Here is a 12,617-nt window from a genome sequence, read left to right as displayed (position 1 = left end):
GATAAAACATATATCAATGGAAAGGCCATGAAATTCCACATATGGCCAGTTGCATGAAATTCGAGACAGATTAATGAATACAATGCAGTAGCATAATATATGTGAAATGGCGAGACGTTTGGCGTCTTCACAAACAGAAACATACATACAGTTTGATACAGAAGATTCGGTGGAACATTATGAGGACATGATTGAATGGTTGCATGGCAATACAAGTAGTGGTGATTGTACATAAATCGAGACGACAATGGTTAGGGAGAAACAGACGGAAATATTGTATGGTAGAAGTTGCATTCCTTGAGAAAGAGAAAACGGGATGCACTTGTTTCTCTCTTTGTTTCCGAAGATATGACGCCCGCATACACACTTGTGCTGGAAAGAGACCGCCATCGGTGCGATGGGTCTCTTACAAACCTGAGTAATAAACAGGAGACAAAAAATGCAGGAAAAGGGGCAGGGAGAAAGGAGGACTTGCATGGCTGTTTCAGTCAATCTTACAACAGTGTTTATTCTAACCTAACAATAGCTTAAGAACAAGATAGAGTATTTGATAAAGTAATAAAAAAATAACGTTTTCAGCGGCTGTGGTGTAACTGAACTTTTCGTTAATAAAGTGACAATTGGGTTTTTTTTTAACCACAGTGTAGGTTGTGTTGAAGTGTATTCCCAAGTTAATGTATGTTTTGGATTAAGCAGTGCCTATGCCAAAAGGGTCATAATTGTGGAAGGAGTTATCTGGTGTGGGCTGATGAACGTAGCCGTAGTCTCTTGCTGGAACGTGCAGTTCTTATATTGCCATTTAGAAATTCTATAATGTGCATTGAAACATCTTCAGGTGTCTTGATAGTTATTCTAAACAACTGAACTTCCACATCAAACAGAAATGAAACATAGAGTACAGAACATTTTTATTTGAGACATTTCATAATAGTGCAAGTAAAACAAAAGCACAAGCATTATCATAGCAACTTCTAACACATACTACCTCTTTGTCATGTGCAGTTCATGTTTTAGACAATAAATATTTGTTTCCCCAAGGTTTCAAATATGAAATAAATACAGGTTGACAAGTAGGGAAAATAAGGTAAAACCTGGGTACGTGAGAGCTTGTGGTGGCGTGGCAACACTGATGATTTGCATTATCGCAGACTCATTTTCACGGTCACAGAAGACAAGCAAACATGGCCTTGACTAGGAACCTGATTGTCTGCCGCATTCGTACTCCTTTGACGTTGTAAGTTAAACATTTTCAAGTGTTTAATTTGAACGGCACTAGTTCTAGTGCAGCTGTATACAGGTGGTGTTATAGATGTCATTAACTGTTTCATGTTCTGTTGTATTATCATCCTTTTTTGTCTGGTTGATTTTGCCTTGCTGAGTCCCTAGCTTCCAGACTTTGTGGAATAACTCATTATTTTGAATATGTTATTGTTATTTTTTAATGAAAAGATGTCTTTTGTTCTTATAGCTTTTTTCGATTAGAATAAGTGGAAAATCGTGAACTTTAACCCAAGAGTATAAATGTAATGATAATGACGGCACTCCTTGACTCCGTTGTACCCCAAGAGTGTTCTGACCAGAAACCGGTTTTGATGGCAATGTAGACTGGCCTGCACTCAGAGTGCGCATTTGTGTGCCTGATACAGTGGTTCGCAAAGTATATGTTTTAATGACAGTAACTTCATGTTTCATGCAGTCCTAACCATCATTTTCCATAGGGGGATAGCCTAGTACCATCAGTGCACCGGCACCTGACGCGGTACACTGTAGACATTGCTTAAGGTTCTTTGTAGCATCCCTTTTGCCCCAGGCTGCAATCCTTATCATTCCGTTTATGTGCTCCATTCATATTCTCTTTCTTCCATCGTGCCCCGCCTAACAATTGTTTTATAGTGCAACTGTGAGGTTTTCCTCCAGGTACACCTTCTAAACCTTTTGGTAAAATTTTACAAGTTGCCAATAAGACTCCAGCCAGCCATTTTTGCACGAAAAACCATTTTGAGTTTTCATGCAAAAATGACATGAAATAATAGGGCACTAAAAGAACCTTAAAATACCAATATAACTTCACCAACAGGTGTTGACTGGTTACAATTTTCGTATTAGCTATAGGGTATTCTTACCTTATAAGTCGTAAATTTTCTAATTTTTTATTTGTCATTTGAATAGTGTTTATGGGGTTCAAATTAATGAGAATGAAGAGCTCTTTTCAAAAAATGCCAAGTTACAATTTCATAGTGTGTATTGGCAACTTATAAAATAATACCAACCTTTCTATCCCACTCTCAATTTCCCTTACAGCCAAGAATGACTTCATAGGTCCCAATGCTGGGCCTTTGGCCTAAATTCTGCATTCCATTCCATTCCTGACCATCACTGTGGGTGCAAACCACTCGGCCTATCAGCCTATTATGTAACCCTCCCCCATAGCCAGCTACTAGGCATTGTTGCTTTAGGGTTGTTGATAGAAACTGGGCAGAATGCAGAGTAAGGGGTTACAGATGCATTTTGCCTCCAAGTGCAAACTCCCTCAATAAAAGCTAAACTTACTTGGTTTAGGGGGGAGTAGGCTATGGCCCCATGGATCAACTCTGTACAAGACCAAAGACAGCCACTGACGTCCAGGTATACCTGTGCAGGCATGCCTTCACCACTAATGATACAGTCTTTTTTACTCTGTTCTTTGTAACAGTCGTGGCATCAGCAGATGATACTCCGGCAATACTGTAAGTGGCCTGCAGATAGCGACTAAATTAAGAAACGCCCATAAAAGATGACCAGCAAAGGATTGGCTGTTATTCCCAACAAATGATGTTAAAATGAGAAAAACATATAGTCTTACTATTTTGTTTTGTTCCATTACCATATTCAGTTTTATTTTGTTCTCACTTTAAAACTGAATTACATACATGATGCATAATCATGGAGAGATGCAAATAGGCAACACTGAATAGGCCTGTTTATTCTAGTCTAAAAACTGACTTGCACATATGGTTTATAACCAAGAATAAACTTAGCAAGGCAAATTTCTATAGATTTCAGTGAAATCTTTACAGCTTTCTGGAATGAAGCTGTCATTTTCAGCCTTCATTATACGCAATTTTCCTGTGGAAAAATTGCAAAATTATAGTCTAAACATATATTAGGCCTTTTCTGAGATTTTCAGTTATTAAAAAAAGTAAATCCAATACATTGCTAATTTAGCTTTAGTACCTGTAAACACTGTTAAATTCAGTAAAGCTCAGCACTTTTGTTGCAAAGTGGAAATTCTCTGTACCCTAGGATGGGAAGCAAACTGAGCCAAAAAAGTGGCTCCCCAACATTTAACAAAGTGCACCTGTTCAGATTATTTTTGACAGAGGCATATGGATTGAGATGAACTACAGTTTTTGCCCAGGTGCCCTGTGCAGGTTGTCCATATTAATGTTCAGGTGTGCCTGCACAAGTCAGCTCCACAGGCACACCAGCGCTGGTAGCCTATACCTGAACATTAGTGGTGGCCTTCAGAGCCAACACCTCCCTTCCCTGACCTAGCCTAGAGTGCTTAAAAGTTATGGTAAAATCCAGGGGTGTATCATAACCCAACCCTCTAAAGTAGGTTTTGATATATGCCTCTAATAATTAAAGTTTACTATAAACATTTATTTCTTTAAATTTTTTGTGCGATTTTGATGAATTTTATGCTCATTTTTTATTAGTGTATGAAATGTGTAGTAAATTCCTAAGGGTATTCACAATCAGATTTAGCTGCCAGTTCACCAAAGTCCACATGAAATGAGTAGCACTGTCAGTCAGACCATCACCTTCTTGCCTTGCCTTCATCGTGGCAGCATTATCTAGCAGGGATGGAAATGCCGCTGGCTGATTAGGAGGTGGAGCTACATAGAGTAGCTGCTGCGGCAGTGCACGTAATAGTAGGAAAGTAACAAAAAGGCCTAAGAGTATGGTCTAAATATTGCTTATTAAAGAGAGATTTCTATTCTCATATAATAATGAATTTTAATTGGAACCAGGGGGTTGGTTATTTATGAAATGGACCGTGATGCCTACTTACACTAGTAACACCTCTTTTAAAAAAGCAGGACACTGGCGTAGACCTATACCAAATTGCCTGTATCACATGGAAATATTTTCTAAATTGTTTATTATGTGATTTGAACTCAGAATGGCTTACAAATAGCACTGCAAGATCTAACAATGAAATGAATTAGGCCTGTACTGCACGTAGTTTTATTCATATTCTTGTGAGAGAAGTTGAGATCCTTCTGAGGTGAAATCCAGCTGCGAGATGTCACAAAATTGTTGCTTACCCATCCATACAAACAACCACCTGTCAGTTGGTTGGAAGGACTTGAGGTTATTCCATCAGTTCATCTGTTCTGGTGAGTGGTCTGACTCTGACCATAAACTCATTTACACGTGAGTTTTAACGCCAGATTCGATGAGCTGACAGGTAAGCCTGATTGTGAATACCGGGCCTAACACACCTTGATATTTGTTTAAAAAAAAAAAATGGAGCTTCTAGTGGGAAACAAGAGTTTTTGGGTAGGTAAAAGGAGTGAAATACGAGGATACTTCCTAACCTAATATAGGGGAGTGGAACTTTGCCTGACCAAGGGTTGCTAGACTCCTCTACTTAATCTGACCTTAGAATGTCAAAAGTCAGGTAAAAATCCAGAAATGCATCATAACTTTATTAAACTTAGGCCACCTGGTCTTCTAATGAACTGTCTTGAGCAACAAAGGCAACATCAACCAAGACTTGAGGGTCAGTAGCACCTTGGTCTGGTGTTAGGAAGGGCTTCGCTTCCAGGAAACCCTCACGTAGGGGGTAGGGCCATATTGCACCTCACGCTGTGCACTGTAGGCATTACTTGAGGTTCTTTGCATTGTCCCTGTCCCTTCAGCCGCTAGCTGCAACCCATTTATTTCCTTTTACTGTACCTCTGTTCATATTCACTTTCTTCCATGTTAACTTCCCACCCTCTCCGAATTATTGTTTCATAGTGCAACCATTAGGTTTTCCTTCTGTTACACCTTTTAGAGCCTTTTTACTCTCAATTTCCCTTTCAGTCCTGAATGGCCTCAAGTCCCTGTGCTTGGCCTTAGGCCTAAATTTTATATTCCATTCCATTCCCTCTAGGAAACTGAAAGAAAACTCTGTGTACTTTCTCTTGAAATGGCAAGGAACCTTTCCAGCTCCCTCCCCCTCCCCCTGAAAGGGAGTATAGGGTATTGTTGTGGAGACAGGGTGGTGCCCTAACTATTCTGTCCATATTATATATTATATATTTTTAAACATCTAACTTACCTGGTAGTTATATATATAGCTTAAGTCCCTGACGTCACGGCAGAATTTCAAAACTCGTGGCAATCGCCGATCGGTAGTCAGGTGAACCACCTGTGCGCCCTCTACCCAGGTACCTGGAACCATTCCAACTATTCCTCAGATCTTCCCTGCCGCTGTGTCGGTAACATCGATGGAATTTCGCTCGTAGCCCGTGTTTTTTTTTTTTTTCACAACTTATTTTGGTGAAGTACACTTTGGCTTGGCTTTCGCTCGTTTGCTTTTAGAATTTCTTACCACATACCTGACTCTTCATCGAGTGTGAGAATGTGTGTGCGGGGATGTAAGCGGCTTTTTAAAGTCTCCTTGGGTCCCCTCTCAGTACAGTATATGTGAAGAACGGGAATGGTTTGCTTATAGTCGGTGTATATGTGAGAAAGCTTGAAAGACCGGCTCAGAAGAACTAAGAGTACTGTGTCTCACTCTTCTTGATATAACCAGGGAATAGTTAATTCTTTTCCCTTGCTAACTATCCTATTGATCCTTCTCCCGTAATGGTAGTCTCTGAACCCCTACTGAAACAGGTAGGACCCAACACTTAAAGATATGTTGGCCGCCATTCAGGCCCTGGCCCAATAGGTAAAATCCCTCTCAGAAGACAGGGATAATATGTGATCGAATATGTTGTTAGTGCAAGTGCAGTGGAGGGTGCGACCGCTCGGTCCTGTCGTGCTCCTAGTCCTAGACCTCTTCCAAGCTCACCAACCCCTGTGAGAAGGAAAGTTGACAGACGAAGGGAGGCGAGAGGCTTTAGCTACCGAGCAGTCGTCCCCTCGAGCGTACCTGTTGACGTTTCCCAGGACGCTCACCCTTGCCATAGGAAAGGCGAGGTAATGTTGTTCTCTTCGTCGTCGGATGACGCAGTCCCCATCGCAGAGGTAACTCTGGGCATGGGATGCACTGGCGTCAAGCGTCCAAAAACGGAATACAACAAAAAGCTCTCACAGCTCAGATGCAGCAACAACGTCAACCTGAGGAAGCTTTTGACCGATGTCGCACTGGTGGCCAGTTCTCAAGTAACCTCTAGGTTTGGCGAATCAGCGAACGTTACAAGTCTGGACGCCAGGAAGTAGCCAGGCGTCGAGAAGCTGGACGCCAGGGCGTCGAGCGTCGAAAAGCTGGACGCCAGGACGTCAGGCGTCGAGAAACTGGACACCAGGCCATCAAGCGTCGAGAGGCTGGACGCCAGGACGTCGGACGTCGAGAAGCTGGACGCCAGGACATCGGGCGTCGAGAAGCTGGACGCCAGGACGTCAAGTGTCGAGAAGCTGGACTCCAGGACGTCATGCGTCATGAGGCTGGCCGCCAAGATGTTAAGCTTTAAGAAAATGGATTTAAGCGTCAGAGACTGGACTCCTGGGCGCCGAGCGTTATGATAATATTTTGAAAAGGCGTCGCTATTTCGGTCTTCGGACAATCGGAAAAGGAGAATGATATATCCCGCATTCTCCTGTGAATCCTATTGTAGAGTTTTCTGACGAAGACGATATAAAAGGCAATCAGCTTTCATCAGACTTTAAAAGACTTATGAAGCTATTTTCGGAAGTTTTTTCCAGAGAATCCACGCCTTCAGAATTTACTTTTGGGAAGGCGTCTAAGAGGGCAGTATTGACGAAGGTGGTTTTTTCCCGCTCGTCCAAGAGAGCGCTTAAAGTTTTGAATGAGTGGATACTTTTGAAGAATGAACAATAAAAGACAGCCTTTGCTTTTCCTCCAGCCAAACTGGCTTCAAGATTTAGCGTTTGGTATCAAACTGGAGAATCGCTCGGCCTCGGAATACTTGCCTCTTCCCAGGGAGACTTCTCGAATCTTGTTGACTCTGCTAGTCGAGTGGCCATGGGGAAAACAAAGTTTTGTTGGTCAACATCAGAGTTAGACCTCCCCCTCAAAGGAATTCTTAGGACCTTTGAGGTCTGTAATTTTCTGGACTGGACCCCGGGAGCTTGAGGAAGAAAGATGGAATTATTCAACACGACTGACACTCCATCTTTGATCTTTCCTGGCTAATGGGGTCATGTCCAGTCAAAATCAGAACTGATTTATGCCCCTTTTTTCCTCTCACCTCTTCTCTCAAGATTTGGTAAAGAGGTCTTTTCATCCTTGGCCCTGAAAACCATGTAAGATCTAATATCTAAAACAGCTAGAAAAGTCCTACCAACGACTTTCATCGCTAAAAGACTAAGGCTAAGCTCCTGTGTTTCAGGTGTCTCAGCTCTTTCGTGGTTGGCCCTCCGATAGAGGTTCCTCTAGGACGGGTAGATGAACAACGAGAAGAGCCTCTACATAGGGAAAAAGGAGGACGTGACTTTCTTCTCTTGCAGACAGCGGTAGGAGCCAGGCTGTCCAGCTTCTAGCAAGTGTGGGAGAGAAGGAGAGTGAACCTATTGTCCATTCAGTTACTCTAAGAGTGGTAATGATATAAATACCTTAGTTTTAACTATAAATAAATCCCTCTAACTCTTCATCAGCCGACCGCGGGAATTGAACTCCGGCCCAACGAATGACAGTCTGAAGCTCATCCGGTTCGGCCAACAAAGGTCTTCTAAGAGGGGTACAAGATCGTTTTCCTGAGGAGGCCCCCTCTAGTAACAAGACCAATAGTCCTTTCTGTCAAAAGGCAATGACAGAACCAAGGCAAAGGCTCTACAGCAACAAGTGTCTATGATGTTGCAAAAGGAGACCAGACAGAGAGTTCAAGATCCGAATTCCTCAGGATTTTACATTCGGTTATTCCTGATCCCCAAATGCTTGGGAGGTTAGAGACCGGTGCTAGACGTGATTGCAACCAAAGGTCGCTATGGAAACGACAAAATCGGTTCTAGCTGCAGTCAGACAGCATGATTGGATGGCCTCACTGGACCTCCAGGATCGTATTTTCACATTCCATGCACCGAACTCCAAGAATTTTCTGAAGTTTCGTCCACGGAAAAGTTTTTCCAGTTTGGTCTCTCTGTTTCGGTCTAAGCAGACATGGCTGACGTCTGGCTCGGGAGTCGAGACCTCTCAAGAGCAAGTTATCCAATATTGAGGGACGTCATGATAAGACTTCATAGACTCCAGGTTGTAGCCACGGGAGCAACCCGGAGCTCTTCCCTTCCAGCCCCAAGGGTAGCTCTCCTATTAAGAGCAAACGTAGACAGTTCTGTTCAGTCAGGATACCAGGCTGCAAGAGCGTGGTGGACGCTGTGCTGCCTTCCGTACATTCTCCTTTTCCTCCTTCGGATTGGTACTCGTCTGCTGAACCCTCTCCACGATCCATTATTGACGTTGAGGAGGAAATAATTCCCGTAGTTGATGCTTCCCCAGCCTGTCCCCAACAGCAGGAAGCCCCCCATATAAGCTTTACTACAAAATATGCAGCAGACTTTGTCTTCTGCTCTGGTGCAAGCATGACAACCAGGCAAAGAGAAGAAGGATAATAGACGTCCAACTAAAGCTTCTAGGCGTCCAGAAGTTTAAGGCGCTGAGCGTAGTAAATGAAACTCTAGGCGCTGGATGCTCTGGCGCAAGCATCTAGGAATGAAACACCATGATGGTAAGCGTCAATGAACTCAAGGCGTCAATCGTCAAGGCATTGGGCGTCAGGACATCAGGCTTCAAGATATTGGAAGCCAAGGCGTGGGAGGTAGCTCAGGGCGCAAGATGCACTGGCAACAAGCGTCTAGCACAGATTTTCACAAGGATGATTACCAATGTAGCAGATTTTTCTTCACACGAGAGACATCGGAATCTCCTTGTACTTGGCGACTGGCTCCTCAGAGCTCCTTCCCCCCTGGAGGATCTTCACACCACGATTCATGTATACGAAGAATTAGGTCTTCTGATAAACAGAGAGAAATCTCAACTGATCTCATCCCAAGAGGTTCTGTACCTTAGGATAAAGATTCAGAGTCAGGATTTTCGGGCTTTTCCTTCTGTTGCAAGAACAGGACAAGCCTTAATAAAGTTTTAGGACTTTCTAAAGAGACAGACATGCTCGGCAAGGGAATGGATGAGTCTGCTGAGGACCCTTTCCTTGCTAGAACAGTTTGTTTTCCTCTGGAAGATTGATTCTATGCCCGTTACAGTTTTCTTCTGAATCAGAACTGGGACAAGGAAATTGAACTGGAGACCAAGTGCTTCCCATTTGGAACCAATAAGGCCGAGTTTAGAGTGGTGGAATGACCCGTCAAGCTCCAGGAGGACTTTTTCTCTACATTGGAGGAACCCAGACCTAGAGTTGTTCTCCGGCGCGCTCAGGATGGGGAGCAACACTAGGAAAGGAAGAACTAACTGCGATCCTTCTAGCTCTCAGGGAGTTCGAACACATAGTGGAGAACAGAGAGGTGCAGGTCAACGCCGACAACACAACAGCGTTGCCCTACATCAGCAAACAAGGGGCCACTCACTCCAGGTCTCTATACGAGACAGCAAGAGAACTTCTTCTCTGGGCAAAGGAGAAGAATGTCAAACTAGTAACCCACTTTATCCAAGGGGAGAAAAAATATGAGGGCGGACATTCTGAGCAGGAAAAATCAAGTCCTCTCCACAGAATGGACGCTACTTCAGACATCTTCAGAAGCATGTGGGGACTTTGGGGACGTCAGTGCATGGATCTCTTCGCCACAGCGCGAACGAAGAGACTGGAAACTTACTGCTCTCCCTTATCAGGTTCCGAGACGGCATACATAGACGGGTTCCTGATGGACTGGTCCAATTTGGACGTGTATGTTTTTTCCCCTTTCAAGATAATACACAGGGTACTCAAAAAATTTGTGTTACACGAGAGGACTGGAATGACCCTTGTGGCCCCTTACTGACCGACAAGAGATTGGTTCACAGAGGTATTTAGAGGATGGTGCAAGGACAACCATGTGTCCTCTTCCAATGTCTCTGTAACCCAAATTTGTATATAGAGAACTCACCAACATGGAACCTAGACGTGGTCCTGAGGTTCCTCAGGAGAAGTAGGTTTGATCCCTTATAGAGGACATCTTTAAAGGACCTCACCATGAAAACTCTTTTCTTGGTCAGTTTGGGCTCAGCGAAAAGAGTTAGTGAGATACATGCTCTCAGCAAGAATATAGATTTTAGACAAGGCAAGGCAATCTGCTCACCGCAACTAGGCTTCCTTGCAAAAAATGAATACTCATCATAACCCTGGCCCTTAACGTTCGAGATTCCGAATCTAACGGACATAACAGGGGAGGAGAGAGAGAGAGTCCTATTACCGGTAAGGGCTCTAAGGCTCTACCTGGATAGGACAAAGGACTTAAGAAGGAATTCAGAAGGGCTTTGGTGCTCAGTCAAAACGCTCTCTGTACAGATGTCGAAGAATGCTCTGTTTTTTATTTTATCAGACAGTTGATAAAAGAAGTACATATGGAATTTAGAGAGAGAGACCACAAGATTCTGAAAGTAAAGACGCACGAGGTCAGGGCAATAGCAACCTCTGTAGCTCTTAAACAGAACAGGTCCCTGCAGAGTATCTTGGACACGACCCTCTGGAGAAGCAAGTTAGTATTTGCCTCTCATTATCTAAAACAAGCCCAACATTATACGAAGGCTGCTATACGCTGGGTCCGTTTATAGCATCTAATTCAGTAATGGGAGAGGGGAATACCCCTACAATCCCATAAACCAATACCCTTTTTCTTACCTTGGAATTGAGAATTTTATGGTTGTTTGTGAAGACTGGACGCAGTCTTCGCAATCATTGGAATGAAAGTTCCTTGGTAGCGCCGGAACAAGGGTATTGAGAGGAGGTCTAGTCACATAGAGGTTATACACGGTTGACAGCCCCTAGAGATTTTCAGCCCCTGGGTGGATCGCTGGATCTCTTAAGGAATGCAGACATAATGAGGGGAGTTCACTGAAGTCAGCTTCCTTAATCCAATCCCATAAAACAATACCCTTTGTTCTTGCCTTGGAATGGTTGAAATTTGATGGTTGTTTGTGAAGATTGAATGCAGTCTTCCACAATCATTGATTTTAGCCAGATGATCATTTTGTTCCTTGGTGGCGCCCGGAACAAGGGTATTATAGGTTGCCTGTCACATAGAGGTTGGTACACCGGTTAGCAGCTCCTAGGGGTCTTCAGCCCCCTGAGTGGATCGCTGGACCTCTTAAGGAAAGCAGACATAATGAGGGGGAGTTCATTGAAGTCAGCTTCCTTAATCCAGGTAAGGACCTTAAGTTGGTTTATTAACCCTTAAGCAAATTCCAACGATGTTGGCTGTCTCTGACCCTCCACCAAAGGTGTCAATCAGCTATATATATAACTACCAGGTAAGTTAGATGTTTAAAAATGATATTTTCATAATAAAATAAATTTTTTAACATACTTACCTGGTAGTTATATATATAATTAAATCCCCACCGGTTCCGGCACGGCGTCCTCTAGAGACTCAAATATATTCATGGAATGTTCGATCTGAGGCGCCGATCCGGCGGAAGAAATATGGCCCCAAAATGGCAGAATAATCATAATTTGAAGGTTTTTATGTAAAACTCAATAATAATGCAGTTTACATCGTTTTCAATGCACCCAGAGCATTAAAAGTAAGGTTTTCTTATGATTTTGACGATTTTCGACGATGTTTCTGCAATGACGATTTCCGGGTTACGACGCGCAAGAACGGAACCCCTCAGAACCGAGGACCGCTGTAATTAAATTCCCACCCTCCTCCCTCCAGAGACTAGGGGCATGGAAGATCTGAGGAATAGTTGGAATGGTTCCAGGTACCTGGGAAGCGCACAGGTGGTTCACCTGACTATGTCTTATGCGAGTTTTGAAATTCTGCCGTGACGTCAGGGACTTAAGCTATATATATAATACCAGGTAAGTATGTTCAAAAATTTAATTTATTATGAAAATATATGTATGTATGTATGTATGTATGTATGTATGTATGTGTATATATATATATATATATATATATAAAATATATATATATATATATATATATATATATATATATATATATATATATATATATATATATATATATATATATATATATATATATATATATATATATATATATATATATTGTATACAGTAGAGCCCGGTCCTTAATGCTAATCCATTCCAGAAGAAGCATCGAGATTCGATTTTATTCGAATTCGAATCAATTTCTCCCATAAGAAATAACTGAAAATGGATTAATCCATTCCTGACCACCAGTCATTACCCCAACCTTGCCTTTTTATACAAAACATTACAATTGAATAAGTTCAGAGTTAAATAACTTACCGTATCATAAGCACTTTTTACATTTTTAAATGCATA

The 12,617-nt window shown here is 42.5% G+C and overlaps 1 protein-coding gene across 2 annotated transcripts in view; it reads left to right on the top strand.

Annotated features, from left to right (window-relative positions):
- Window positions 1-782: 782 nt before the first annotated feature.
- LOC136840983 (ATPase inhibitor mai-2, mitochondrial-like) overlaps window positions 783-12,617 on the top strand; it is a 57,298-nt gene continuing 45,463 nt past the window's right edge. The window contains exon 1 of one of the 2 annotated variants that reach the window (XM_067107995.1): window positions 783-1,234. In XM_067107995.1, coding sequence (XP_066964096.1) covers window positions 1,182-1,234 — 53 coding nt within the window. In that variant the 5' untranslated portion in view covers window positions 783-1,181. The remainder of the gene's footprint in view (window positions 1,235-12,617) is intronic. The other variant, XM_067107996.1, reaches the window with a different exon arrangement.

Source organism: Macrobrachium rosenbergii, chromosome 8 (genome assembly GCF_040412425.1).
Source record: "Macrobrachium rosenbergii isolate ZJJX-2024 chromosome 8, ASM4041242v1, whole genome shotgun sequence".
In the NCBI taxonomy this organism is placed as follows: Eukaryota; Metazoa; Arthropoda; class Malacostraca; order Decapoda; family Palaemonidae; genus Macrobrachium; species Macrobrachium rosenbergii.
Note: the sequence above shows the minus strand (reverse complement) of the source record. Positions and strands in the feature narration are given on the sequence as shown.